General features: G+C 45.1%; 1 protein-coding gene and 1 pseudogene across 1 annotated transcript; one reads left to right on the top strand and one right to left on the bottom strand.

The window, feature by feature from the left end:
• Positions 1 to 5,248: 5,248 nt before the first annotated feature.
• LOC115386020 (docking protein 1-like) lies at positions 5,249 to 19,804 on the bottom strand. The gene is made up of 5 exons (XM_030088164.1): positions 19,599 to 19,804; positions 9,569 to 9,892; positions 8,933 to 9,020; positions 8,665 to 8,837; positions 5,249 to 7,443 (listed from the first exon to the last, which is right to left on the bottom strand). Exons 1-5 carry the CDS (start codon positions 19,653 to 19,655, stop codon positions 6,193 to 6,195), a joined length of 1,893 nt encoding a protein of 630 aa, XP_029944024.1. The 5' UTR covers positions 19,656 to 19,804; the 3' UTR covers positions 5,249 to 6,192.
• Positions 19,805 to 21,854: 2,050 nt separating this feature from the next.
• LOC115385411 (N-acetyl-D-glucosamine kinase-like) lies at positions 21,855 to 25,016 on the top strand (annotated as a pseudogene).
• The last annotated feature ends 622 nt before the right edge of the window (positions 25,017 to 25,638 follow it).

Genomic DNA, 25,638 nt, shown 5'->3' with positions numbered 1-25,638 from the left:
CGCCATGGCCTTATCATTTAGAGATTTTCTGTCCCTTCAGCTCCAGTCCAGGGTCGCATCGCTGGGAACAAGGAGGTCGAGGTCGAGGTCACTGTAGCTCTGTGTCCCTCCTCTTCCTCCTCCTCCTCCTCCTGCAGGAACTTCCTCCTCTGAGCTTCCTCCATCACCCAGCTCACACTCAGCACCAGGACGAGGATGAGAACTGTTGAATACTACATGTTCTATGTTTTTCGTTGCTTCACGCAGAAAAACCACAGAATAAACAGAATAGAGTTGCAGTATCAAAACATACACAAAGGAGAACAAACTGGCAGAGACGTCTATTTGCAGTGACTGAACAAGCCGATGGTTTTTTTTTGAATAAGAGAGTTCTTCTGTCTGTTGGGTCAGCATGTGGAACACTGAAAACAGAGGATGGCTGCGGTCCGTCAGGTTTAGCTGAGTTTGTTTTTCCAAGATCTTGTCTCTTATAAATCGTTGAGGTTGTTGAGTGGGTGATGTGTGAATTTTCACCAGTCTGTTTTTTGTTTTGTTGTTAGTGCGAGAGGCCCATATCAACCGACAAGAGCAAAACTGAGAAAGGACTCAATTAAACAGTAAAACATATTGGTATTTATAACGTGTACCACCTCCACCTTTTCAAACGCTGACCCTACACTTCAAAACCTGCTTCCAGGAATTCACAAGGAAGCCTAATTGGTCTCAATTGAAAAGCTTGTGAACAATCCTGCAGCTCATAAAGCCTTTAAAGACTCTGTAAGGGAAGGAAAAGACACTACTAATTTACACATAAATACCGGCAGACGCACAGTGACACGCTTGCGAGCGCGCTCTCTCCACGCCACGCTCTGGGTGGCTCTTCCGACGCTCCTTTTCATCTCTCTTTATTCTCACCGCACCGGCAGGATCAGCAAGATCCCAATTAGGCAGGGCCTGCGTCTGGGCGTGCGAAATCCTTCAGCTGACTGCCATGTGCAGACCGCTGAGGCAGCAAAAACTTCACAATCTCGCTCTTTAAACAGTTTGGGGAAAAAAAATAGGCAGGAGGGGAGATGAAAAGAAAGGGAAACGGCAAGACAATGAAAGCCACAAACCCACAAAAAAGGAGGGAATTAATAAAGAAAAAAACAGAGGTGGGTGGTGTGGGAGATCAGAGGCTGCTTCGCAGGCGCTCTCCACATGTTCGGGTCCAATCTGACTGAAAAGAAAGCAAATAGAACTGCAATTCAGACGGCGATGTTTGAAGATGTAAAGGCAAACACACACACATGCACATTCCTCTTTTGGTTTTTGCCCTTAAGCCCCGGTTTCGAGACACAGCGTCACTGTTTTAACGAGGCAGAGAGGAGAGCGGGGGCCTCTCTGCTGTCCTTCACCCCCACGGCGAGGCAGGCAGGATGGAGGACGGACGCAGGCCGCAGAAAACGGAGGGAAATCTCCGGAAGAAACCCGCTGAGTTCACGCCGAGGAGTGACTCGGCTCCTCTGTTTCCTTCCAAACAAGGCTTCGTGTTCACAGGCGGGCCTCAGATGTCATTAATTTATTCTTCGTCATGCGGCTTTGTCATCCGCACACGAGGCTAATCAGGCTCCCGCCATTCCGCCCCCTCTCTGAACCTTTGCAGCGTCGGGGGGGCCAACTGGACGCCGCGCCACTCGGTGAGGCCGCGGCGTCACAGGACTTCCGCATTCAGGAGCTGCAGCCACAACGCCGCATTTGTCTCCTTCAAAACTACTTTCTGACATTTTCTCCCCCCAACTTCTCCGGCTCTCCCCGACACTCTCCCTCCGCTCCCCGAATCCCTTCGCTCCCATGCAGCCAACGTGTGCCAATGTCAAGAAATTTGTTCACATGGAACAACAGCCGCCGCTCTGTCCCCAGAGAGGTCAGAAGGAGCGGCGCTCCAGCTCCTCCGGCTGACACACTCCTCACTAAATGTCACAGAGTAACGGGACGCGACAAAAGTGGAACTGTTTGTGTTAAACGTTCCCGTCCAGTTGGAATTTTGGAAAAAGTTTCTGGTTTTCCTGAAGATTTTAGAAATTTTAAGATCCCCTGTTGCTTCATTGTTGTTCTTTTCTGCACAAACATCCTTATCTCACACCGATGACTCACCGGCTTTCCTGTTTTCTGTTGTGTGTTGACGGTTTTCTATCCTATTTATTGTCAGGGCCACAAAGGCAGCAGGCATGAACCGACGTGTTTTTGTTCTCTGTACGTTCAGCTCTGTGATCTTTCAGCTGTATCGATTCTGATGTATTTTTTTTTTAATTCAGAAGCTATTCACAGATGCTCTTTTTTTTCCACTGGGTTCCATAAAAAAATGCTGTAACCGGTCTAAAAGTGCAGTCATATTTTTCATCTTGTCTCTAACTGAGTCAGGATAATATTAGAGCTGTGACTTCCTGCTTTATTTGCAATATCCCATTTCCTTTTTTCTTTTTTTGCTGTAGTCTGCAGTAGAGAGAAAAACCATTTCAGACTCTCTATCTGTCTCATAGACTGGAATATATATTTCTGCTTCCTGCCATTGTTCCGACTTGTCGCTGGACTTCAGTGCCGTGTTCCACTCGGAACGGGCCGTGAAGACAGGCGAGTCATTTCAGGGCCCGTGAATAATCGTCTCTCTTACCGACTGTGTTTTTGCGAGAACTGAAAGGGGAAGTTGGTGTGTGTGTGTGTGTGTGTGTGACGACAAGTGAGGAGGTGGTCAGAAGGCTGAAAAATCTTAAAGGGATTCGAACATCTGAGAAAACAAGTTGGAAGATCAGCTCTAATCACCAAAAAAACAAAACAAAGAACAAAGACTTCCTTGTCATTTCTGTACATTTTGCAGGCGTTGATCTCACTGGCTACTTCCTCATCACAGCTCTCTTCATGCACACACAATCAGAGGGAGTTCAGACGTCTGGTTCGTGAAGCTCCGAGGTTATGGAGGAAACCTCGCCATCTACTGCGGATCGCAGAGTGAATGAAACTCTCTCGCTCTCTCTCGCTCTCTCGGGCTGAATGGGCGTTCCCACGCAGAGCTAAAATAAAAGGCGGTGGTCTGCAGGGCGAGACAGGAGACGGTTTCAGGTGAAAGCGGAACACGTCGGGGCCTCTTCGCAAGAGGAAACATCTCGCGTCTTGCGTCCCGTCATCTTGAAACGAAACGTGGGTATCGAGGACGACTTCGGGCCGGACGCTGCTCTTCAAGACATTTCAGCTTTTCCCAGCACCAAAAAACGAATATCATCTCATCCTAATTTAAAACTATCCCCCCCCCAAAAAATCACTTTTTTTCCTTTTACCTATCCTGTAACATCCTGTTAAAGAGCTTCTTGTTGCCTCAACCTTTCTTCAAAACTGAGAGAACCCACAAAAAAGGATCTGAAACTGGGGTCTGCCACCAGCTTTCAAGTACGAGCGCGCACAAACAGAAAACCAGAGGAAGAATGCACACGGGCCGCGTGGCAGCGGTGGTGCAACGCCAGCAGTCACATGGGTCCACCCTGGTAACCAGTAACAGTCAGCCTTCAGATATGTGAACGGAACAAACGATGATTGGGGAATCTATTTTCTTTTATCGCTTCGAGTCATCTCTAAAACAGCAACTCACAAATCAGATTATACCACACATGAAAAGGGATAGTTTAACATCTGGGGGAAATGTGTTTTCTTCCTGATTTGAATGTTAAAAAGTGTCGGAAGTCTTATAAGCAGGTGTCGAAGTTGACGGTTTTGGCTTCACAGTCTGGCTCGGAGCCGCTGCAGCCGCCAGGAAGTCAGCGTGCAAAAGCCGAAATAGTAGTCCAGCACATAACATCCTGTCACACCGCAAGCCGTTATTTTAACACTTACATCGTAAAGCGCACAACACATGACGTGAAACTAAAAAAAAAAAAACACTTTCAGGTGCATCTGCAAATTGTATGCACATGTAAACAAGCTTCGGCATATAATTTACCTGCTGCTTGTTTTTTGCTTCTTATTGAAAGAAGAAACTGGAAAATTAAGTCTTTTTTTTTTTTCCTCCTAATTTTAGAAGAGAAACATTCCCCATATTGGTGTAAAATATTGTATATATTAATGTATTGATTTTGAAAAACAGAAATATTTGGTCTCACAAAGAGGCCCTCACAGTTCTCTGCTTCCTTCATTTCTAAATTGATTACAGGTACCAGATAAGTCATAAAGGAAAAATCTCTGATTATGTGTGTAAAATTAACCAGCAGGGTCATCTGTTATAAAGAAGCTATTCATACAAGGATCTTTAACAAGGTTCTACCCATTTATGGTTCATTTTATGACCAGAAATTCTGCAAAGTCTTCTCTGAACACACACTCATGCCGCTTTGGGGCTGATTATCTAATAAATAAGTGTTAAATAAGTGTTTGTTCAAAAAGGAATCTTAAAAAAGGAGTATTACTGTGTGTGTGTGTGTGCCCTTTTCTCACCATGCCCTTTTCTTCCAAGTGAGTTCATTCAGAGTTTAATGACAAAGACAGAAGGTCTGGACTTTCTGTTTTTCTTTCTTTTACGCCGCCTGAAAAGGAGGAAAAGAGATGTTTGGGAATTCACCCTCCAAATGTAATCTTAGTTACTTCTCCCGTCCAGATAGTGCTGTGTGGCAGTGTATGGGGGGGGGGGGGGGGGGGGGGGGGGGGGGGGCAGAGAGGGGATAAATGGGGATGGAGGGGGTCAAAAGCAGCGGCGATGGAAGGAACAGTGTGTACCTGTTCGCAGGCCAAGCGCACACAGACAGGTTCATTCAGCCAGCATTCATCATGTCAGCATCTTTTTTTTTGGTGTCTTTTCTCCTCCTTTCTTCTCCGTCCCTCCCTCCCTGCCTCCCTCCCTCCTCCGTCACCATCAGCTCAGCACCAACACCCACGTGTTCCTTTTTCCGTCACGGTATCTCTCGGCGGTTAAAATGCACAGCGTGTCCGACACAAACCAGCCGCCATTGAGCGTCACCGGAGCAACCAGACAACAGAATTGATGCAGGGAGGGAGGAAGAAGGAAAAAAAAAAAAAGAAGAAAAAAACGGAGAAAAAGCGAAGAAAGGACATCTTTGTTTGAGGAGTTTTCGGGGGCTCGGCTTTAATGGCGCAGAGAAGTGGCTGGAAACGGAGTGAAACAACAAAAACAGAGTGGAGGGTGAGGGCAGAGCGTCCCGGGGCTGGAAGGACTTTTTAAAAACACAAAACACCGGCACACGATTGGCTGTCTGCTGGGACCAACAGGGAGCGTTCTTGTTTACAGACTCACTGTGGACGACAGTTTAAAGGGTCTTCAAATACGGTTTATTATTAGTTATATATTCACAGACAGCACAGCTGTTTCTATCACACACACACTGACACATTGCTGGGGACTGATTAGTTTCTTCTTTAGTTCGTCTATACATAAAAACAGGAGTCAAAAAATATAATCTTGAGCTGGAATTAGCCTTTTACTGTTCAAAACAGGACTACCAAACCCTTTTTGAGCAGTTTGTCCATTTCCAAGACCTAAATGGGGTCTTAAACTTCCACTTTTCCGTCTTTCTTCCAAAACCAGTGGTAGTTTTAACTTTTTTTCATGCAGCTGCTCCTCAAACGCAGCCACGTCTCTTCTATGTGTGAATTCCAATCCAGAAAACACAAATACAGGAAGAGAAAAAGTCCAGACCTGTCAAACAGTGACTCCTGGCCGTCACATTGCCTCGGATTTCATAGAAACAGAAAAGCAGCAGTGCAAAAAAAAAAAAAAAAAAAAACAAAAGAAAGAGACATGTTTCCCTGTCACTTCGTGAGCGCAGCGGCCAAGTCGCACGTCGCTCTCTCAGCTTGTTAAAAGTATCGTCTGGAGGCCGAGTCCTGTTGGCAAATCCATGCCTCTCTGCGTGTGTGTGTGTGTGTTCAAATGAAGTGGCTGGCTCCAACCACACTGTGGCTTGAGATGCCAATTATGGGATTGTCCATACAAACACACACACACTCTCTCTCTCTCTCTCTCTCTCTGTCTCTCTCTCACACACACAGGGTGGCCCGACTGTAGTAGCACTCCATCTTTTAAAACAGCCGTAAATTGTGAGCAAATCCACTTTAGATGGAAAAAAAAAAAAAAATCGCAACAAGAGATTTCCTGTCGAATCGTCCGCCGTCGATTCTCTTCACCTCGTGTCTGTGATTTTGGGAATTGATCCAAATAAACAAAGCGCAACGTCAAATGTCTCCTAAATTGTCATAAATGATATCGGGCGACCTCAGGGCCAGATTCGGAGGCGACCGCTTCTCTTTGGACACCTTGCTGTACAGATCCTTGGCGCCGCCGCCGCCCCAGCCGTTGTTGTTATTGTTCAGGTTGTTGTTGGAGCCGCCGTGCTTGCCGGGGGGGAGGGGCACCGGCTCCTTCCGGGTGAAGATGCCCCTGCCCGCCCTGGTGGTGGCCACGGGCTTGGGCCACCTGGGCGCCGGCGGCTGCGGAATGCCGCGGCCCCTCCCCAGCTGCGGAGGCGAGTGCCTCTGGGACGGCGTGCTGTAGCCGTCCTCGGCTCCGCCGTGGGGCTCCGGGCGCGCCTCGTCGTAAATGCTCATGCCCAAGCCGGGCGGCGCGGCGGCGCTCCCTTTGGCGCAGCCCTCCGGCTCGTCGTAAATGTGCTCCTGTAAGAGGGCGGGCGGCGACGGGGCGCCCTCCGCCCGGCCTCCCGGGGGCTTCCTGTTCCTCTTGGCGCCCCGGCCGCCTCCGGCCGCCGCCCCGTTCAGACCCAGCGCGCTCGTCTTCTGGCTCAGCTCCAGGCTGATCTGGTCGTACACGTGCGAGTACAGGTCGGGCGGCTTCCTGTGGTTGCCGGCGACGTGGAGGTGGTCTCCCGAGGCGTCGTCCCCCGCCGGCCGCAGGCGCGGCGTCGGCACCGGAGCGCTGTTGGTCTGGTTCTGACTCTTCAGAGTGTCCACCGGATCGGAGTAGAGGCCGTCGGCGCCGTGCAGAGGGAGGCGGACCGAATCGGCCGGCTCCGAATAAAGACCTATGTGCTCGTCGGCGTTGGGCAAGCCCTTCCTGTTCGTCCCCATTACCCCCAGCATCGCCGGAGGCTCCGGTAAACTCCTCCCCTTGTGTCCCGTTCCGCCGATTTGTCCCTTCCCGCCGTCCCCGCCCTCCCTCCTTCCCAGCACGCCGTCGGCCGAGCCCGGTTTGCTTCCTCCCGAGTCGCCGTCCGCCTCCCGGCTGCTGCAGCTGCTGCTGTCCCCGCCGCTGCCCGCCGCCGGGGCCCCGGCCGTCCGGTGCTGCTGCAGCGTGGGGCAGTCCGGGTCCAGGCTCATGGGGCTGCTGACGTGCTGCTCCTCGGCCAGGGCCTTCTGCGACTGGATGGCCTGGTCCACCAGCGAGAAGATCTCGTTGCCTTGCTTGGTCTCGAAGGTGAAGTTCCCGGGGCCCGAGTCGCAGCGCCGGCCCGCCTCGAAGGAAAACATCATCTGAAGGAGGAAAACAGAGGAGTGAAAAAGAGGCTTTGGCATCGTGTCTGAATAAAACCTACGATGGAAAGTCAGGCACTCCGGTGTGCCTGGGAAACACTTCTTTACGCTGCTAAAAAACATCACTTCCTTTTTCCAGTTAACTTCAGTTTTCAGTCTTCTGACAGACTCTTTTCTCAAGAACTTTGCTCTTGAAGCTCGCAGCTTGCACTCACACAGTCGTGTGTGTGTTGGTAAATGTGACGCTGTTAAAAGGAAATTACACACAACACTGACATTTTGCAATTAAGTTATAATTTTAGATTTTTTTCTCAAATCTTAAAACCTATCAGATTTGACTCAGGTCCCCGATAAGCTGGAGATAACTCAGACCTATTTGTGAAACGGCAGAAATAACTTGACCTTTTAAAACCTTTGACGTGTGGGATTTGCTGCTGCAGTATCTGCTGTCACCGTGCCGAGATCTGATGATCTCTAATGCTTTTTATGCTCGAGAACAAATTTCCAAAGCCCTGCAAATAGTTTAAACTGAGCTGTTACACTGAAGAAAATGATTTGGACCAAATTTTTCAGAACAAGCAAACTATAAAAATAGATAAATGCTTTTCAATAACTTTTTTTTTTTTGATACTATGAGCATCTAACTTCTCCAGCTGTTGATTTCAAAGTTTTAAAAACACATAGACATTTGGCATTTTCCATGCAAAATGAACACAGGCCTGTCTCCATGCTTTTGTAAATTAAAGATAATTATTTATCTAAAAGTGCTATTATCTGACGTTACATCTTGGAGATGGAAAACATGATGAATCTCGTCGTCTTCCACGTTCGCGTCCGAGCTTATATTAGTTTTCACACGTTGGCAAAATAAACATCATATGCATAAAAACTAGACGAACCCTTTAAAGGTCATGAGTGAGTTTTAGTTCCTGAAGTCACGCTCTGAAACATCACGGTGACACGGGAACAGCCACAACCTCTCAAAAGCTAAATATACTCAGACACAGTTGTGGCTTCAACCACATTAACACACGCTGTTGCTGTTTGTACTTCCTATGTTTGATCAGCGGCGCAGCCTGAGATTAAATCGGACGAGCGAGCGCTTCCCCTACACACACTTTGCGTTTTCTGAACCCCAGCAGCTGATTTATGTCTACCGCCTGCAGTTTTTTTTTTTTTTTTTTGGGTTTTGTTTGCCATTTGTGTGCCTCAGACACCCACCCGGTCTCTCCCGTATCTCCTCAGCAGCTTGTAGGGCCACACCAGGACGTTCCTCTTCGTCTTTGGCTCCCTTAAGATCAACACGTCTCGTTCGGCTTTCAGCCAGTAGTTTCCTGCGAGTCCGCAGCGGTCTGAAGCCTCTGTGCGCTGAACGCTCACCCAGAACTCGTTCACTGCAGAAACAGAGGGGTTTTTTTTTTTTTTTCCTGTCAGTTAAAACTTATTGAAGCATGGAGCTCATATGCTTTCATTAACTTCATGTCCTCACCCTCCTCTCTGGAATAGTAGATGAGGTTTTCAGACATCTGCAGGTCCTGAGGTCCGCCGTTAGAGTCCGCGGCGCTGCCGCCTCCTCCCTGTTGATCAGACCGAACTGGGTTCATCATCATGTGTTATTGTACATGGGATTTTAAAAAAAAAGAGGAACTGTGGACTTTCCAGTAGTGCCAGTGGAAGAACGGGCTCGGTGAATAGTCAGAGAAATGAAAAAAAAAAAAAAAAAAAGAGTTGGAGAGGTTCAACGTTTCAGCGGAGAGGAAAGGGGACGAAGTCGTCCTCGTGGAAACTCCCTCCGGCTTCCTCTCTCTGCGAATCTGTGTCACGCTCGTGTTTGTATATGAGCATGGAAGTGCACACAATAGAAGTTCTGGACGGCAAGGAGCCCTCCGGGGGGGGGGGGGGGGGATGTGGGAAAATTTGGACGACTTGCATATAAAAAGAATTTGGCTGCGTCGCGTCGTGCAGTAAATTCGAAGCAGCAGTTCTTGGGCTTTTTGGTTTTTGCTCAGCGTAAATAAAATGTCATATGGAGGGAAATATTTACGAGAACAAAAGGCTAAAATATTAGTGTTTAAAGTTTATGTGTTTAAAGTAATAGAGTCCTGGAGGGACGGCGTGCGGATACCTGAAAGGCAATGTCACACATGGTGTCCATCCACTCCTTGGCGGCCTGCTTTTCTGCGGCGAACACGTGCGTCTTGTCGTTGGTCTCCACGCAAAACGCCGCCATGTTGTCTTTGGGGCAGCTCTCCATGAGAGCGGGCAGGATGGAGATGCACTCGGACAGGCGGATGATCTTCTTGTCCAGCTTCCTGGTCTTCTCGTTGGCCCCGCCTCCGGAGCCGCCGCCCGAACCGCCGCCTCCGCCCGACGGCGAGTCGAAGAACTCGAGGCGCGCGATGCCGTTCTGGCTGGCGGGGTAGAGGACGAACCAGTTCTTCTTCCATTTCTGACGATTGAAAAGAGGAAGCGTTACTGGGGCTTTCTTCTCCTTTACGCCTCAAGAAAACACATGAATTATAACTGGAAAGCGTCGAATGAGGGGCATCAAACTGCAGTCGCATTTAACGCACTTTCTTTTGGTGCCTCCACACAGCGTCTTGTTCACATGCCAGATCTGCATGTGGTTGAGTTATGAAGCATTTGGGGGAATAAAGACTGAACCACACACATCAAAAACTTGACGATGACAGAGAAGGAAAATGTTAACATCCGAGCGCGGCAGAAAATCTGAGTCAAAACGTGTGCATGTGGTGATAAATCGAAAGCCAGCTGGGCTCACATCGCCGTTTCGTCTAAATCGAATAATGATAATAAAATGGTGAGCAAACACGTTCTTCGAGGCTTTGAAACAACAAAATTGACAATAGGCACTAAAAGTGGATCGGTGTCAGCGTCTCTGTTCTGCAGGAGGTGAGGAGAGCGTCGGACGGGAGGTTATTGTGTGGCGCAGGCCTGTAAAGGTTAAAAAGTAGGTGATGGGTTAATGTTTCTCCCTGCAGCGGGTGAGGAAGTAGCAGCTCACAATGACCTCTTCCTTTACGAGGACAAACCGTGTGACGCCAAACAATGAGGGAAACAGCAGGTGTGCAAAAACCCCGCATCTTCGATACGAATGCCATGACATACTCTAAATACCAAAGCTTGATTAAATCTGTTATATCTAAAAATCGTTCATCCTGGGTCGCCTCCAGAAAGACGTGTGTTGGATGTGCTGTCCCGTCACATTATGCCTCATCACAGTTACATTTCTTCACCGTGTGTGTGTGTGTGTGTGTGTGTGTGTGTGTGTGTGTGTGTGTGTGTGTGTGTGTGTGTGTGTGTGTGTGTGTGTGTGTTCGTGTGTTTCCTCTCCATTCGCTGAGCAACAACAAGCCGAGCTTGTGACGGGAAGGTCAGCAGTATTAAAATATTGTAGCCAGCGGGGGGAAAATCCAGCTCGAACACGCACACACTGATCAGTTTGTTGTTCGCCGATCCAAAATTTGACTAATAAATAAGCCACGTGTAGCCAAACAATGTGTGTTCAGAGCGACAGCAGCTCCCTTAAATGACCTGATTATATATCATTTCATGTACGTGGTCATGAGTATTCAAAATCTGCCCTTTGGTGTTTGACTACGGTTCCATTTTTTTTCCGTTTAAGTCACTCGGTGCAATGTTTTCATGCACATTTTTTAGCAGACATGCAGAATTTGGTAAGGGAAAGGGAAGCTAAAGGTTACTTCAAACAACATCGCTGTGCTGCAGGTACTGCGGGGAAATGTACCCAACAGGAGAGACAGCGGCAGACAACGCGCCGTGATTTTGATTTCACATTATATAGGCTGAGCGCCAACAGTAAAGAGTTGTGAGGCGGCGGGCCGACCACGGGCGACGGCGAGTTCGCAGTCCTGATTTGCACACGTCGCGGCGTTCGGCCATGTTTGGAGACACGCAGGTGCTTTTAATGAAGTTTACGGCGGCGGCGGCGGCGGCGGCGCTGCGCTTCGCTGTAGCAGGAAGCTGTGATGTTGTTCCAGCACGCGCATAAACAGGACTGTAAAACCCCGGCAGCTCACGCTCCGCTATTATCAGGTCAGTTACTGACACTTCGGCTTTTTCTGCAGCTGCAGGTCAAAAACACCAAGAGCTGTCTTGGTTTTTATCTCGACAGTTGTAGAAATGAAGCATCTCAGACTGACTAACTTCTACTGTATGTTTCCAACAGCAACCGTTTTGTGTGTGTTTCTCTGATTCCCGTCGAACTGTGCGACGGCAACAAGTCATAATATGACAGAATTACTAAAACATGCATATTTCTAAATAGTAAAATTGGTCTTTTGACCTCGAAACGTCAAACGACGCCACATTTTGTGTTACTTTAACGAAGAGAAACTGCATTAATTGCAGAAAATTAAAGAGACGTTACTTCATCGGGCTGAACTAATCCGCTTCCACCGCATCGTGTTTTTACACTCCTGCAGTCGATTCTACCTCAAACTTTCCAGCTGGTACGGTCGTCATTTTATTGTATTTCCAAAAAACCCATGAAGAGGAAAGACTTCGATGCACGCTCGATTTTTTTTTTTTTTTTTTTTTAGGTCCCAAAAATCCTCAGTTGTGAGATTATCTTCAACAAAACATTAATATATTCAGTTTTCTTCGGTATAAAAACAAAATATACAACTTCTTAAAAGCAAAACTAAAAGCTGAGAAGATCTTAAGCCATTTGTGTGACCTACATTCAATAACAATAAAGCTTTTGATTCATACGCAGAATGAAAATAGAAGTTATCAAGCTGTTAACCAATGAAAGGAAATAAAATAAAAGTTATTCTATTCTGTTTGACAGTGAGTGCAATTAAAATAAGAAACGGCAGGAACCTCTGTCAATGGAAAATGTGACACTGCATTTTTCATCAGATACACTGTGCGTGAGGCCACTTGGTGGTTTCCTGCCGCGGCCCGAAAAAAACATACAAGTGAGGTTAGCTGTCGACCCTTAATTGCCCCTCAGTGTGATTACGCTGCACTACCCGCCTCTCTCTTTGTGCTCTTGTGTGATTTAATACAGAATATTATCAATAGAACCTGCTGACGTGTGTGTTTAATTTCATTCACAGCGATATTAAAAACCGAGGACACTGCAGACTGAACTGTCTACAAAACTCTGTACGACCAGGAAGTATCTGAAAAACTGCAGCGCTCAGTGTGTGTGCATGCCACGAAATTAACTGTCAAATGGGGGCATTTCACACTCGGATTATAAACAAAAACAGTTTTCCTGCTTCCATCATGCACAAAGGTTTTCCTGGATTCGGTGTTTCTCGGTGACAGTCCATTGATCGGGTCCGGATTGCAGAGTTTTTCGTCTTTCTTGTTGAGTATTAGATCGAATGTTGCAGAGATCGTCAGGCCGCCTGAGGGAAACACATGACTTGCGATTCGAGGCCTGAGGCAAAAGTCAGCTTCATTGATTTCTAACACACACTCAGCCGGTTTCATAATTCTGCACACACACACACACACACACACACACACACACACACACACACACACACACACACACATACAGACATTAGAGTGCAACTGCCAGAAAGGACAGGAAATGTGTGGGATTGTCATTACCCAGGATTCTCTGAGCTTCCTTTTTCTACATCCAGGCGTGTCTCAGTGTACATGAGTGTGCGAGTGTGAAGATATACATGTTTGTGAACGTCCATCTGATCGGGTTATTGATCCCCAGTGCATTCTGGGCCGTCTGCAGTCACACACACACACGGTGGAAGTTTCAGCACAAGCACGTCACTGTGCGCTGTATATGTGAACACGGTGTGAAACTGTAAAGACTTTTGCAATAAGGTTGTCACGTGTGTGTGTGTTGGTGTGTGTGTGTGTGTGTGTGTGTGTGTGTGTGTGTGTGTGTGTGTGTGTGTGTGTGTGTGTCTGTGTGAAGCAGCTGGTCCATATAAGGCAACAGACCGTTATCAGCTGCTGGTACAACGAGTGGAAATTATGCAAATAGGATCCTGACAGAGAGACACTTCCTCACTGCTGTCCGAGAACCAGACAGAAGCAGCTACCACGGTGCGTGTGTGTGCGTGTGTGTGTGTGTGCGTGCGTTTCTCATCAGCACACCAGCCTTTACTGTCAAAAACACTTTCAAAATCCAATACTTTCTTTGACTTTCTTTGAGATTGAATATTTTGTGACAGGTTTCCCGCCGCTCCCCTGCACTGCGGTGCCGTTGCGTAAACTGTTCAGTTTACTCACCAAAAGCACAAAACTGACATTTGTTATCTTCGAGTGAAATTGTTGTTTCCGTTTCGCGTCGATACTCACACTTTTTAATTTCCTGCCACAGCTTGGCTCCTTCCCTTTTTTTAAACCTGTACTTTTACTCACCGAGCTTCACACTCGAACAATAAATGTTGTAAATGAGTAAGTTTATTGGAGGTGTGGAGCATAAATGATGAAACGAGGTCAGTGAGTTTCACCATATTTCTTAACAATATTATTGCTAAAATGTGCTGATTTTGGTCATAATGTTGATATAAATATCTTTATATATCTATTTTAGGGTTATGAAAATTCCTCGTAATACTTGGAAACTGTTTCTTACTGAAGTCATGTTTTCATCGCCACGCTGTGGTAGCATATTGTTTAGTATGTTTTTTCTTTCTTTGAAAACTGCACTTGAGGTAAACATCGTATGAAGTTTGTCTGCATGGCACCTTTTTAAAAGAACACGCAAAAGGCCAAAAACGAAATTCTTTCTTTGTGTTCATCATTTGATTTCCAATTAAGACACTCTGGTTAGAAATGTTTTACATGATGAGTTTAAAACTGCCTTGAAATTGCAAAATAGAAGAAATTTGAGCATGAAATTCATAACACAATTAATAGTTATTAACTACAGCAATGATTTAAAAATATATCTTTTGCCAGCTCTAATCTATTCAAATAAATCCTTTTGTCTGTGCAATGTGGATGCTTTAAAACAAAACCTGTGTGACTCGAACATCGAAAATGTGGTAGGAATGTGGTCTGGATGTGGAGCAGGACTGGCTCTCCCAGGTGTGTTCGTTTCCAGGTTTTCTCCAGGAACTGCGGTTCATCCAGTTCATTAGATTTGTGTTTGGAATGTTCAGAATATATGAATTGAAAAGATGCACGAAGCAGCGAATGCCACAGTCTCCCAGGCCCAGCCTCAAAACACAGATATGGCCGCGGAAGAAATTAAAAGTGAGATGCTGCCGTCCCTGAGAGGAGGAGAGATTTCAAAAATCAGGAGAGAAGAGCTGAAAAATGCACCGGCAGAGGATTTCAGTGATATGAAACTTGAATTAAAGGTACGGAGTTTTGAAAAACGGTGCCCAAAGACAGATGTCCATATATTAAAGAGGCTGCAGGATCCAGACGTCACACAGGAGTAGCTTCAAGTGGCCACGAATTAATACAAGTCAGAGCTTAAAAAGACGGTGGAGATGACAGCCAGATGCGCCATTAAGGTAAAAAAGATGAGTAATTTTCAGCTTGATACTAATAATAATCATGAGCTACTGTAGCGGTGTAGAAAAAAAGACTTGGTTCTTCACAATGCTGCTGGATTTTGTTGCGTCTCTTTCTGCTGAATGATGCAAGACCTGCTTTATTTTCATGGTTAACACTTCTTCTGTGCAGCGTATCACTGTCCTTAATGTATGTGACGCCTCTTCAGTTTCCCCCCACAGTCCAACAACGTGCTTTCAGACGGGGGGCGTCGACTCTGCTTGTGATGAGCTGGTGATCTGTCCAGGGTGTGGCCCGCCTCCGACGTTCTGCCACGGGGGTGAACGACGCCGACGTTCAACTACGAGGAGTGTGTGACGAAAAGGCAACGAAACAAAAGCAGAATCTTTCAGGTTTCAAAACACAGCAAGCATTTTGGGAAGTCTGGTCATTCTCAGAGTGTGTGTGTGTGTGAGTGTGTGAGTGTGTGTGAGGAACGATAAAGTGACCCATGATGTCACTGCTGGAGCATCCATGCTATCTGTCAGGACGCTACGTAACCGAAGTCACTCAGTCAGGAACAGTGTGTGTTTGTGTGTGTGTGTGTGTGTGTGTGTGTGTGTGTGTGTGTGTGTGTTTGTGTCACACAGCATGAAAGTGTATCAGAGCGTGTCTGTCCTCATTAAAGTGTGTTAAATGGACACAGAAGAAACAGCAAACGCAGGAGTGTGTGTTTTTATGCGAAAAGGAGTTTTAAAAAGAAAAAAGAAAAAAAAACAGAAGAAGTGTGTGTAGTGGAAAGAGAGGAGGCCCACAGTTTGGACCACAGGGCTGCTTCCCAAACCTCAGCCCGCCGCCTTGTCCACAAAATAGAACTTCCAAACAGAAACACATGCCGAAACAGCAAGGCAAGTTTGAACGACCATCTTCTCTACAAGACCGAACTGACACAACATGTTTTAAATGTCTCGACACTTTATAATAACTTATACAGTGAAACACAGTGCGTAATATGTAGCGAGTATTGAGTACAAATAAAAGAAAATTAAAAAAAGAATGTGGTTGTGTGCCCAGAAGGAGAAAGCACTCGCTTTTAACAGCCTATAAAGTCCTAAAACTGATGCAAAATGTGTGACTACAGGTCAAACTCTGAGCCTTTACCAGTCAAGAGACCATATTTCCTTCACTATTGCTTTTTTCTTCAATTTCAAATAAGGGAAAAATGATGACTATGTGTTAATTTGTTTGATTTTAAACCTTTTTGCCAGAGATTTGTTGATATAATGCGCCTCTAATATTGTCTTTATACTGAATTTAGGTCAGACAAAATCTGTAACACCTACTGTTTACATTTTTCACTAACGCATATAACTACATTTTTGATTAGATGGTGAATGAATTTTAAATAACAGCTATCTTGTTTAATGAATAATCTTTTCTTAACTCAAATGTAGAAAATTTGCGTCACGCTTCATACAACTCAAATAAAGAGTTTAAAAAGTAAAGATACTCGGATTCAGAAAAATGAAAATTTTCGTTTACGGGAGTGACTTCTCGAAAATAATTGACTGAAAAAAGGTTGAACAAACTAAGAAGTGCACAACTGTATCGACATCTAAGTGGCGATGAAGCAATATGTAATTGTGGTTAGGGTTAGGATTAAGGTTAGAAACAAACACTGAGATGTCGCGAACGCCTGCCAAACGTGATCAGTTATTTCCAACGTTTCCACTATAGCTCAATATGAACAAACTGAACAAGAAAGAAAAACAATTTCTGTTCCAAAATCTTATAATAGCTGGAAATAGACATTTGATACAAACCGAGGTGGATTAACCAAAACAGAAATCGCGTCAGAGAAATTTAAAAGCTTAAAATAAGTAGTTGAATTGGTTCTTTTAGTCCGAATACGACGTCAACAAACAAATGAAATAAATCCAACCATAGTACTTTAAAAGTTCAAAAAATAATATTGAATTATTCACTAAAAGATAGCATCAAAAACACACAAAAACCAAGAAATAATTGGATCTTGTCAACTTTGAGAGGAGCGTTAATAAAATCATCTGTGCTGCGGCTGCTGACTCATGCAAACAAACTTCTTCTCCTCTAAAAAAGGAAAGTCGCTGCTGGCTGTCCTAAAAGCATCGAGATGTCAGTAAATGATGCCTCCGTTTACTTAGCATGATTAAACATGTGCATGTAATTTAAAATGATGACGCAGGAGAAAAGAATAACACCGGAAGACACAAAAAGTGAGCTAAAAGTTGTTGACTTTTTAGAATCTGAGAACTACCTCGAGTTTATAAACTGCATCAGAGTCTCCAGAAAAACCACAAAAGGTGGGATCACAGGACACGCATTTATCTTAAAAACCATTCAGACCTAATTTAGTCAGACATTTAGGCCTAAAAACACAACCGGACTGAGTCATTAATACCCACTATGAAAAAAATGACATAATTCTCCCTCAAAATACACGCACAGCAAGGTTTTTACAGAGAATTACACACATTTATGAGTCAAATTACTTCTACTGTGAGACGAAAACGAAGCTCTGACAGTAAAAACCATTAATCCGTTCAGCAGGTGTTAGATATGAATCACTGACGGAGGAATAGAGTCACCTCAGGGAGTCTGACTCTACTTTATTGTGCTGGCTGAACCGGTCTTCTGATTAGGAAATACCTCAAGCAGCTGCCAACGACAAAATGAAAGTGCGCTTCAAAATTCCATGTGCGCGTTGTTGTGGACAAGTAGACGCTCATGCAGCCATTGGCTTCGGCGCGTTATCGAACGCATCGCCTTTCTCTGCTGCACAAGTCCTTTCAACTCAGCTGCTCTTCTAAAACCAGTCCGACTTCTATCCATCCCCCCCCCCCCGAAAATACCTGCCATACTTCGCACAAGGGCTGTGCGTCCGATTGGCTGAGGGAGACGCTACAGATACCTTCACGCTTCAGGGTCGAGTGCAGATAGAGCAGAAATATTTTGGCTCCATGGCATGAAAGGATATCAAAATTAAAATAAGATTTCCTGGTATTTCCATCAAGGTATGATATGACTGTTCTAAAATGGCTCAAATGAGTTTACTCAGTTTGTGGTGCTCCACTCTACTGAATGTTACACTGATTTACATATCAGGAAAAAGAGATCTATGTTACACTGGCTTTATAACCTCTGGTCATATAAACTCCTGATTCTTAAAGGCCGACATCCTCGTGCACCCATTAATCAGAACGGTGTCAGAAGCCAGTCAATCATTATCAAATCCTTATAGCAGGCCGTTCTTTTAGTACATCAAACATCCCTCCAATACGAGACAGCAAAATTCACAAAACTACAGGTACTAATTCAAGCTGGTCTCATAAATGTGTTTTTTTTATTGCCGGGATTAAGACAGGCTTCACAAAACAAAGGTTGTGTTGACATCCGTGCATTGCCTCAGTGTCGAGGCTGGAAATAAAGTGTGTGTGAAAAGTAGCTGCAGCTTAATGTTTTGCATCTGCAACGGCCCTCGCCTCACACGTCACGACACAGCGGTCTGAAAGAGAAATTGGGATGTCACTCCCCTCTTGAGTCACCTTTTTCCAACCACTGTGTGCGTGTATGTGTGTTGTGTGTGCGTGTGCATGCATATGTTCACTGACAGCTCGGACAATTGCATAATTCACCCTGCACAAAAAAAAAAAAAAACCTCACACCCGTTTCAACAGCTCCAAATGAGCCGCCGCTGGCCGGGCTTCCTGTTCTGCTCTTTTCGAGCCGTGATGCTGTTTTTGTCCCCCGTCAGGCGCTTCTGTCCTCCACAAAGATAACACATCAGTCGCTTGTTCACTTTCTGCTGAATGCAGCGCATAAAAGCCATTGAGAGTGGTGTGTGTGTGTGTGTGGTGTATGTGTGTGTGTTTGGGGGTGAGTGAATGCTTATTGGGAGTGGTGATTTCAGGGCAGGAAACGGGGCCAGAGTGTTTTGTTGTTCCATGTCATATGACCACAGAGAGACAAAGACCCTCCTTACAAATCCTGTACGACTGTCTGAGTCCTTATCTAGTGGCAAAGGCACAGAAACAAAACACACACAACAACATAAACAGAAGTGTTATCACTGACATTTAACAATCAGAGGCTGACTGTGACAGTCCTGAACGAGAAGTACATCTTCCCTCTCTCCATCTTACTTGATGAAACAGATTCAATCCTCGTCTTGTATCTAATGGAAAACTATAAAGCACAGCTGGAGCAGTTCAGCTGCAGGTTTACCCCCCAAAACGCCACATCAAAACAAGATGAGTGGGGCAAGCAGCCCCTGTGCAGGTAGAGCAGGCCACTGGACTGCTGTGTGATACAGCCTGTTTATTTGTCATGAGATGAAACGTTCCCATCTGGCCTCAAGACGAAAGTTGAAACTGCTCGTGTGTGAAATAAATACTGACCGAGACGTAGAATTTCACACTTAACTCATATTCATTCCTACAAGCAATTCAGAGTTATCAGTAAATGTCACATGCAATGCACAGGGAGATCAGCAAAACTGCACACCAGAAACTGCTGAGGCTGGACTTGAACTGTGATCAGCTTAAGCCTCAAACATTATTCTGAATCTTTGACTGTTGAATCTTATTTACTCAAATGAAATCAAGATGAAAAATGAAAGTGACTGTTCTTTGTGCTTCACTCACCTTCCCAAACTTCTGATGCTGCAAATAAAGCTGTCCCTCCTTGACGTGGGTGTCCATTCCCCCCTGGAACACCACAGGAGCCCTCCTCCCTCCACAGCGGTCCGGACTTCAACTTGACAGAGGGAAAATGACTTCTTTCAGGGTTTATTAATCCTCTTTTTCCTTCCTCCTTCTCACCACTTCCCCCTCCTCTCACTTCCGCCCTCAGCCTTTTTACAGTGTGTCTGTGGTGTGTCGAGTCTCTCATGGTTGTAAAAGAGAAGCTCCGAACACACACCACTCTGTCCTGATAAAGCTCTAATGTCCGAAATGAAGTTTGTGGGCCCGCCCTATCTGTCGACTCTCTCTCTCTCTCTCTCTCTCTCTCTCTCTCTCTCTCTCTCTCTCTCTCTCTCTCTCTCTCTCTCTCTCTTGTAAAGTTCAACCTCACACAACACGTTTCCTCTCCGGATGTGTCCCTCAAAGTAAAACATAAAGTGCAGCAAAGCCACAGCCCACACATCCTGAAATGTACTGTGCAAAATTAAGGCTGTAGCCATTTGTTTTGCCTTTATTCACTGGGTTTAATTACAACATTCCTCATCACCTTTCGATGTTGTTTCTAACTTTTTGCTACAAAATTTCGTTGTGTCAGTATTACTTTGTTTTAATATATTTTCTTTATCTCCACGTCAGTCTTGGAGTTGTCTTGTTTCTGAATTGTGCTGTATATATAAGTCATTCCTCCTTCACTTCTTGTAGGTTCTTTTTTTTTTTTTTTTGTCTGGATATTGCTTGACAATCTTTTAGTTGCACCAAGCCTCCTTGGGTATTCCAGCATTTAAGATTTCACTAATCTTGAAAAATAAATAATATAATAATAATAATTTTGCTTTTATTAATTTTTGGTTTGGCTTAGTTTTGTTTAATCATGTCCTTCTTGTTGTCATTTAATCAACATCATTTTAACTCGAACACAATTCAAAACTAACATCCTAAACGCTGTCAATAAAACGCACTTTTATTTTGGCACCGGAAGTGAACACCTCTGTGTTGCGTGCCGCGTGCGGCTTGACGCTCATCCGTCCTCGCTGGAGAAGCACCGAGGCGCGTGGTGCGCGCGCTGAGCCGTTCCTCTCTCGCGCCCTCCTCCCACCTCCTCACTCGCAGTCTTGTGTAACTTGTGACACACGCGCACACTTTCTAACACAAACATAAACTACATGCCTTATATGAACTGTCACGCGGGCGCGCGGGGATTGTGTTGGAAAAATGAAAGCGAGAGCGTCGCGGCTGAAGTGAAATCTCACATAATCCGCACATTATTCCTCATGAAGAAACTGGAAGTGATATCAGGTTTCTGTAAACTCTTAAATATCCCTAAATACACTTTAACTGCTGAAGTATTTGGAGCTGAGCGGCCTGTGCTGGCAGCAGCGGGGCCCCAGATTAATGTGTTGCAGATGCCTCCTGCTGGCTCACACTGCAAATTCTCTGCTCTTTGTTTCCAGTCGAGAAACAAACGCTGCTATAACAAAAAAAGAAAAAACGTCCGTGCATCAATCTTCCTTGTGGCTTTGACCAGTTCAGGGTCGTGGGGCGCTGGAGCCAACCCCAGCTGACGGTGGGTGACCTCAGGGCTCAGGGTCGCCAGTCCATCACAGGTTAAACAACACACTTGGGACCGCTACACACTCACGTTCACATTAAAAGATGCCGTCAAGTTGCCAGTTAACCAAAGAGAACATGCAAACTTTACTCAGAAAACCCAGGAACACGCTTGAATCCATAATCTTACTGCAGCAGAAGTGGCATCCAGGACAACGCCGTTTTTTTCTAAATATTAAATATTAAAACACTGTGAGGCAGCATGGGATTTAATGGTGTTAACTTCCTTAACAGAACAGTATAGAATACAATTAAAACAGTCCAAAAACATGTGATCCATAGCTGGATCTGGCCCCAGCACGCATCGACATGAAAGTAGTTTTGTGCAAAATTGAGATGGCATCTGATTAAACAACCTGCAGGAGCATCAGGAGCGAGGATGGAGCATCAGGAGACACATGCAGACACATCGAGAAAATCAACTTTCAAGTCTCACGTGCACAGTGTCAAAACACCCCAGAAACAGGTTTTAATGAGGATGAAACGCAATACTAAAGCTTTCCTGTTGCGTCCTATCTGTATGTTGCAGAAAGACACTGCTGCCCCCTGTCGTTTATTGACATGATCATGTTGGACTTGAAGTCTCGCGATATCTGCAGCAGCCGCAGGACCAAAACAGGAAGTGTGACATGGCAGCTGTGTACGGCGGAGTAGAGGGGTAAGAATGGATTTAAAATATACTACCGGGGTTATCCTTCTTTGTTTATACAGGTGCAAATATGTAGTCTAATATGTTTTAATGTTTTTAATGTTTTTCATTGAAATTAAAGTAGTGAAAGTCCTCCGAGTGAAATGAAAGGAAGATGTGTCTCGTGACACTTCACTTGCCCCCCCCTTTATTCCTTTTTCTATATTCATAAACATTTATTCATCAAATTAATTTAATTGCGTGTGTTTTTTAAAAGGATGTATTTGTACACAAGTGTTTACGTCTTTTCGGCACAAAAATTACTTTTTAAAAAGAATTTTGTGAATCAAACTATACTTTTCCTTAATTAACAGTTATTGTGTGTCTTTTGTGTGTTTCTGGGGACTTCCATTCAGAGGAGCGACCCACTCCAAAGCAGTGCTGGTGTCAGCAGATGGAACTCTTCTTGCAGAAACAGAGGGACCGTGCACTAACCACTGGGTAATATACAGTACATCCAGGAAGCGTTTACAGCATTTCACCTTTTTATTATTAAAAATAATACTTTCAAATCACATGCACATAAGTATTCACAGCATTTGCCTTGAAGCTGAAAATTAGAGCTGAGATACATGCTTGAGAAGGATAACCATCTCTGCAGCGATCCATAAATCAGGCATGTGTGGTGGAGTGGCCAGACAGAAGCCACTCATGGTAGTCTGCCTCCTACAATTTGCCAAAATGCACGTGAAGAACTCTCAGACCATGAGAAACCAGCCCTACAGTGAAGCATAGTGGTGGAAAAAGTAATTCTCTCCCATTTGGAATAATGCTGTAATGTAATAAAACATGGAAAATGTGTTTTGAATACTGTCCTGATGGAGCTGTGGTTTATTTTTAAACTTAAATTACCGGTAATAATGTTCTACATTATGTGTGTCTTTTTGTCTGTGTCTGTGTCAAAGCTAGTGGGGGTGGACAAATCTATAGAAGCCATCAACGACATGGTTCAAAGAGCAAAGGTCGAGGCAGGACTGGATCCAAACAAGCCTTTACGCTCGCTGGTTGGTCAAACTTTGCATTTTAAACAAGCCGGTTGAGTACAGAAATGAATGAAACAACTACTGTAATCTCACAAATGCATCCTCCTCCTTGTAATTTATTTATTCATTCATATATATTTTTAAGTTTTTATATCTATTCAACAATCAGCCATACATTGTTTCAATAAGTATGAGTGAATTGGAGCACAACACATCAAACAAAGGAACTCTTGAATCATAATTTTTCAGATTAGTACATTAAAAAATGTAATTAAAGCAAAAACAGTCATCTTCTTAATGATGACACATTTTTACATTCCTTTTATTTAATGCAGGGTATGTCTCTGAGCGGAGGGGAGCAGAAAGATGCCATCGAGAAGCTGATCGCCGACATGAAGGAACGCTTCCCCACTCTGAGCGAACACATCCTGATCATCAACGACACCATCGGCGCCATGGTGACAGCCAGCGATCGGGGTAACCTGTCGCCCTCTGTCTCCGTGCTGCAGTGAAGCCTCATCTCAAGCCTCAACTGCGCACATGTTTTTAATGAGATTTCTGCCTCGGGTGCATACACCACAGCTTATTTCTTCTTGGACTGATGGAGGCTGTCAATTCAATTCAAATCGGGCTTAGACATATCAAGTTTTGGCACATTCTTTTTTTTCTTATTTAGCCAAAGCTCCACATTTAGAATGTTTCCAGTAAGCTGGGTTTATGAATGTATAACAGCTCTTTACTCTTCAAGGTGTGGCTGGTTGAAGTACGGTAGTTTCACCATCTGTGACATTTCTCAAGCTCTTTATGAGCTCAACGTTCACTCGGCTCTTCTCTCCCCGTTTTCTTCGTCAGGCGGCGTCGTCTGATATCAGGGACCGGCTCCAACTGCAAGTTAGTGAACCCTGACGGCTCCCACATCGGCTGTGGGGGCTGGGGTCACATGATGGGCGATGAGGGCTGGGTATCCATGGCAACGCATACATATGAATAACTTATAGCTGTGTGGCAGACCAAACACTTGAGATATCTATCTAATCTCATCTTGTAGCGTTCTGGACGGCTCGTTTGGCCGTGAAGACGGTGTTTGACGCCAGAGACAACCTGGCCGCTCCTCCTCATGATATCACTCATGTTAGAGAAGCCATGGAGGAGTATTTCCAGGTCAGACTCTTAATTATTGATAAATAAAAAAAAGAGCTAGACTGTGGATGCGTGTTTTAGGAATGTGAGATTGTTTTTTTTCTCTGTGCCTCAGGTGTCCGATCTGCTGGGCATGCTGCCTCACCTCTACAGAAACTTCCAAAAGTCCCACTTTGCTGGTTTCTGCAAGAAGCTGGCTGAAGGTAGTGAGCACATCACATCGTATTTAGAAAAAAAAAAAAACCACATCTCACTCTGTCACTGATTCCCACAAAGTGAAGTGTCGATTGTGTTAAGTGTGTGTTTGTGCGTGTGTTAAAAGGCGCGGAGGCGGGAGACGCTCTCTGTCGCTATGTGTTCACTCAGACTGGAAGAGTGTTGGCGAAACACGTGGAAGCAGTCCTACAGCAGATGAGGTACCACACACACAGTCGATACTGTGACCCCAGATCTTGTTTTAATCTGTGTGTGTGGTTTCTCTCACAGTCTTTATTCAGCGGTGACCTGGGCCTGCCCATCCTGTGTGTGGGCTCCGTGTGGAAGAGCTGGGAGCTTCTGAAGCCAGGTCGGCGTCTCAGAAACCCGAAGAGTTTATCTCCTCAGTTCAGATTTGTCCTGAATGAGGTTTGTTCTTTTCCAGGTTTCACGGAGATTTTGGACAGAGTGGCCTCGTCCGACAAGTTCAGGGGTCGTTTCCGTGGCTACAGCCTTCTCGTCTTGCAGCGATCGTCAGCCCTCGGCGGGGCCAGTTTCAGCGCCCAAAGTTTAGGTGAAGCCATAAAGATGGATTATGCAGCCAATGTGAAAGTCTTCTACAGGCATACCTTCAGCAGCAGCTAAGGAAATCGACTGTGCAATGGTTGTTTTCCTTTAGCAGGAACATATTTTTGCAATAATGAATGCCTTTGAATATTTTTTTTTTAAAATACATTCATCAGAAGAATGATGTGTTAATTTGAATCCTGGGTGTTGGAGAAGCCCTAGAGTCTATACGGTCAATGAGCCACACAATAAACTCTTTGAAGTTACCCCTCTGCCTCTTATTTTCTTTATACAATCACAGAATCACAGTCCTTCACAGAGATTGTCACCACCTAGTGCGTAGTTGCAAATATCAACCATATTCGTGAGCACTGTGCATCTACAGCTGCAGATCAGAACTGAAGCAATCTGCAGTATTACAGCATGTGGATTAGAGCTGCACATTATTAAAAAAATGCAATAATATGCTGACTTTCAGTAAATGAACAAGCTTTCTAAATCTCAATAATAATTCCCTCTTTCTTCTTGGTTCCACTTTCAGTATATTCAGAATCTGTGACTGCACTCATTATTTTCACAGACTATTTGCAAAATCCGGCCTGTAATCCGCAACATTTCTCCAGGCTGAGTAGTTGGGTCCCAGGTGACATAAAAACAACATATACTCACACCTTCTGCAGGTACTTGTGTTTTCACGTGGTTTTTTTCCCCATTATCTGCGCTGCCACAGCCCTCACACCTCCACGCTTCCTCCCAGCCTCATCCTCCCTCGTCCCTGGCATCGAACCCCTGCTGCTTCTGAGGCGGCGCTGGGTGACGG

Source organism: Salarias fasciatus, chromosome 3, assembly GCF_902148845.1.
Source record: "Salarias fasciatus chromosome 3, fSalaFa1.1, whole genome shotgun sequence".
Classification (NCBI taxonomy): Eukaryota; Metazoa; Chordata; class Actinopteri; order Blenniiformes; family Blenniidae; genus Salarias; species Salarias fasciatus.
Note: the sequence above shows the minus strand (reverse complement) of the source record. Positions and strands in the feature narration are given on the sequence as shown.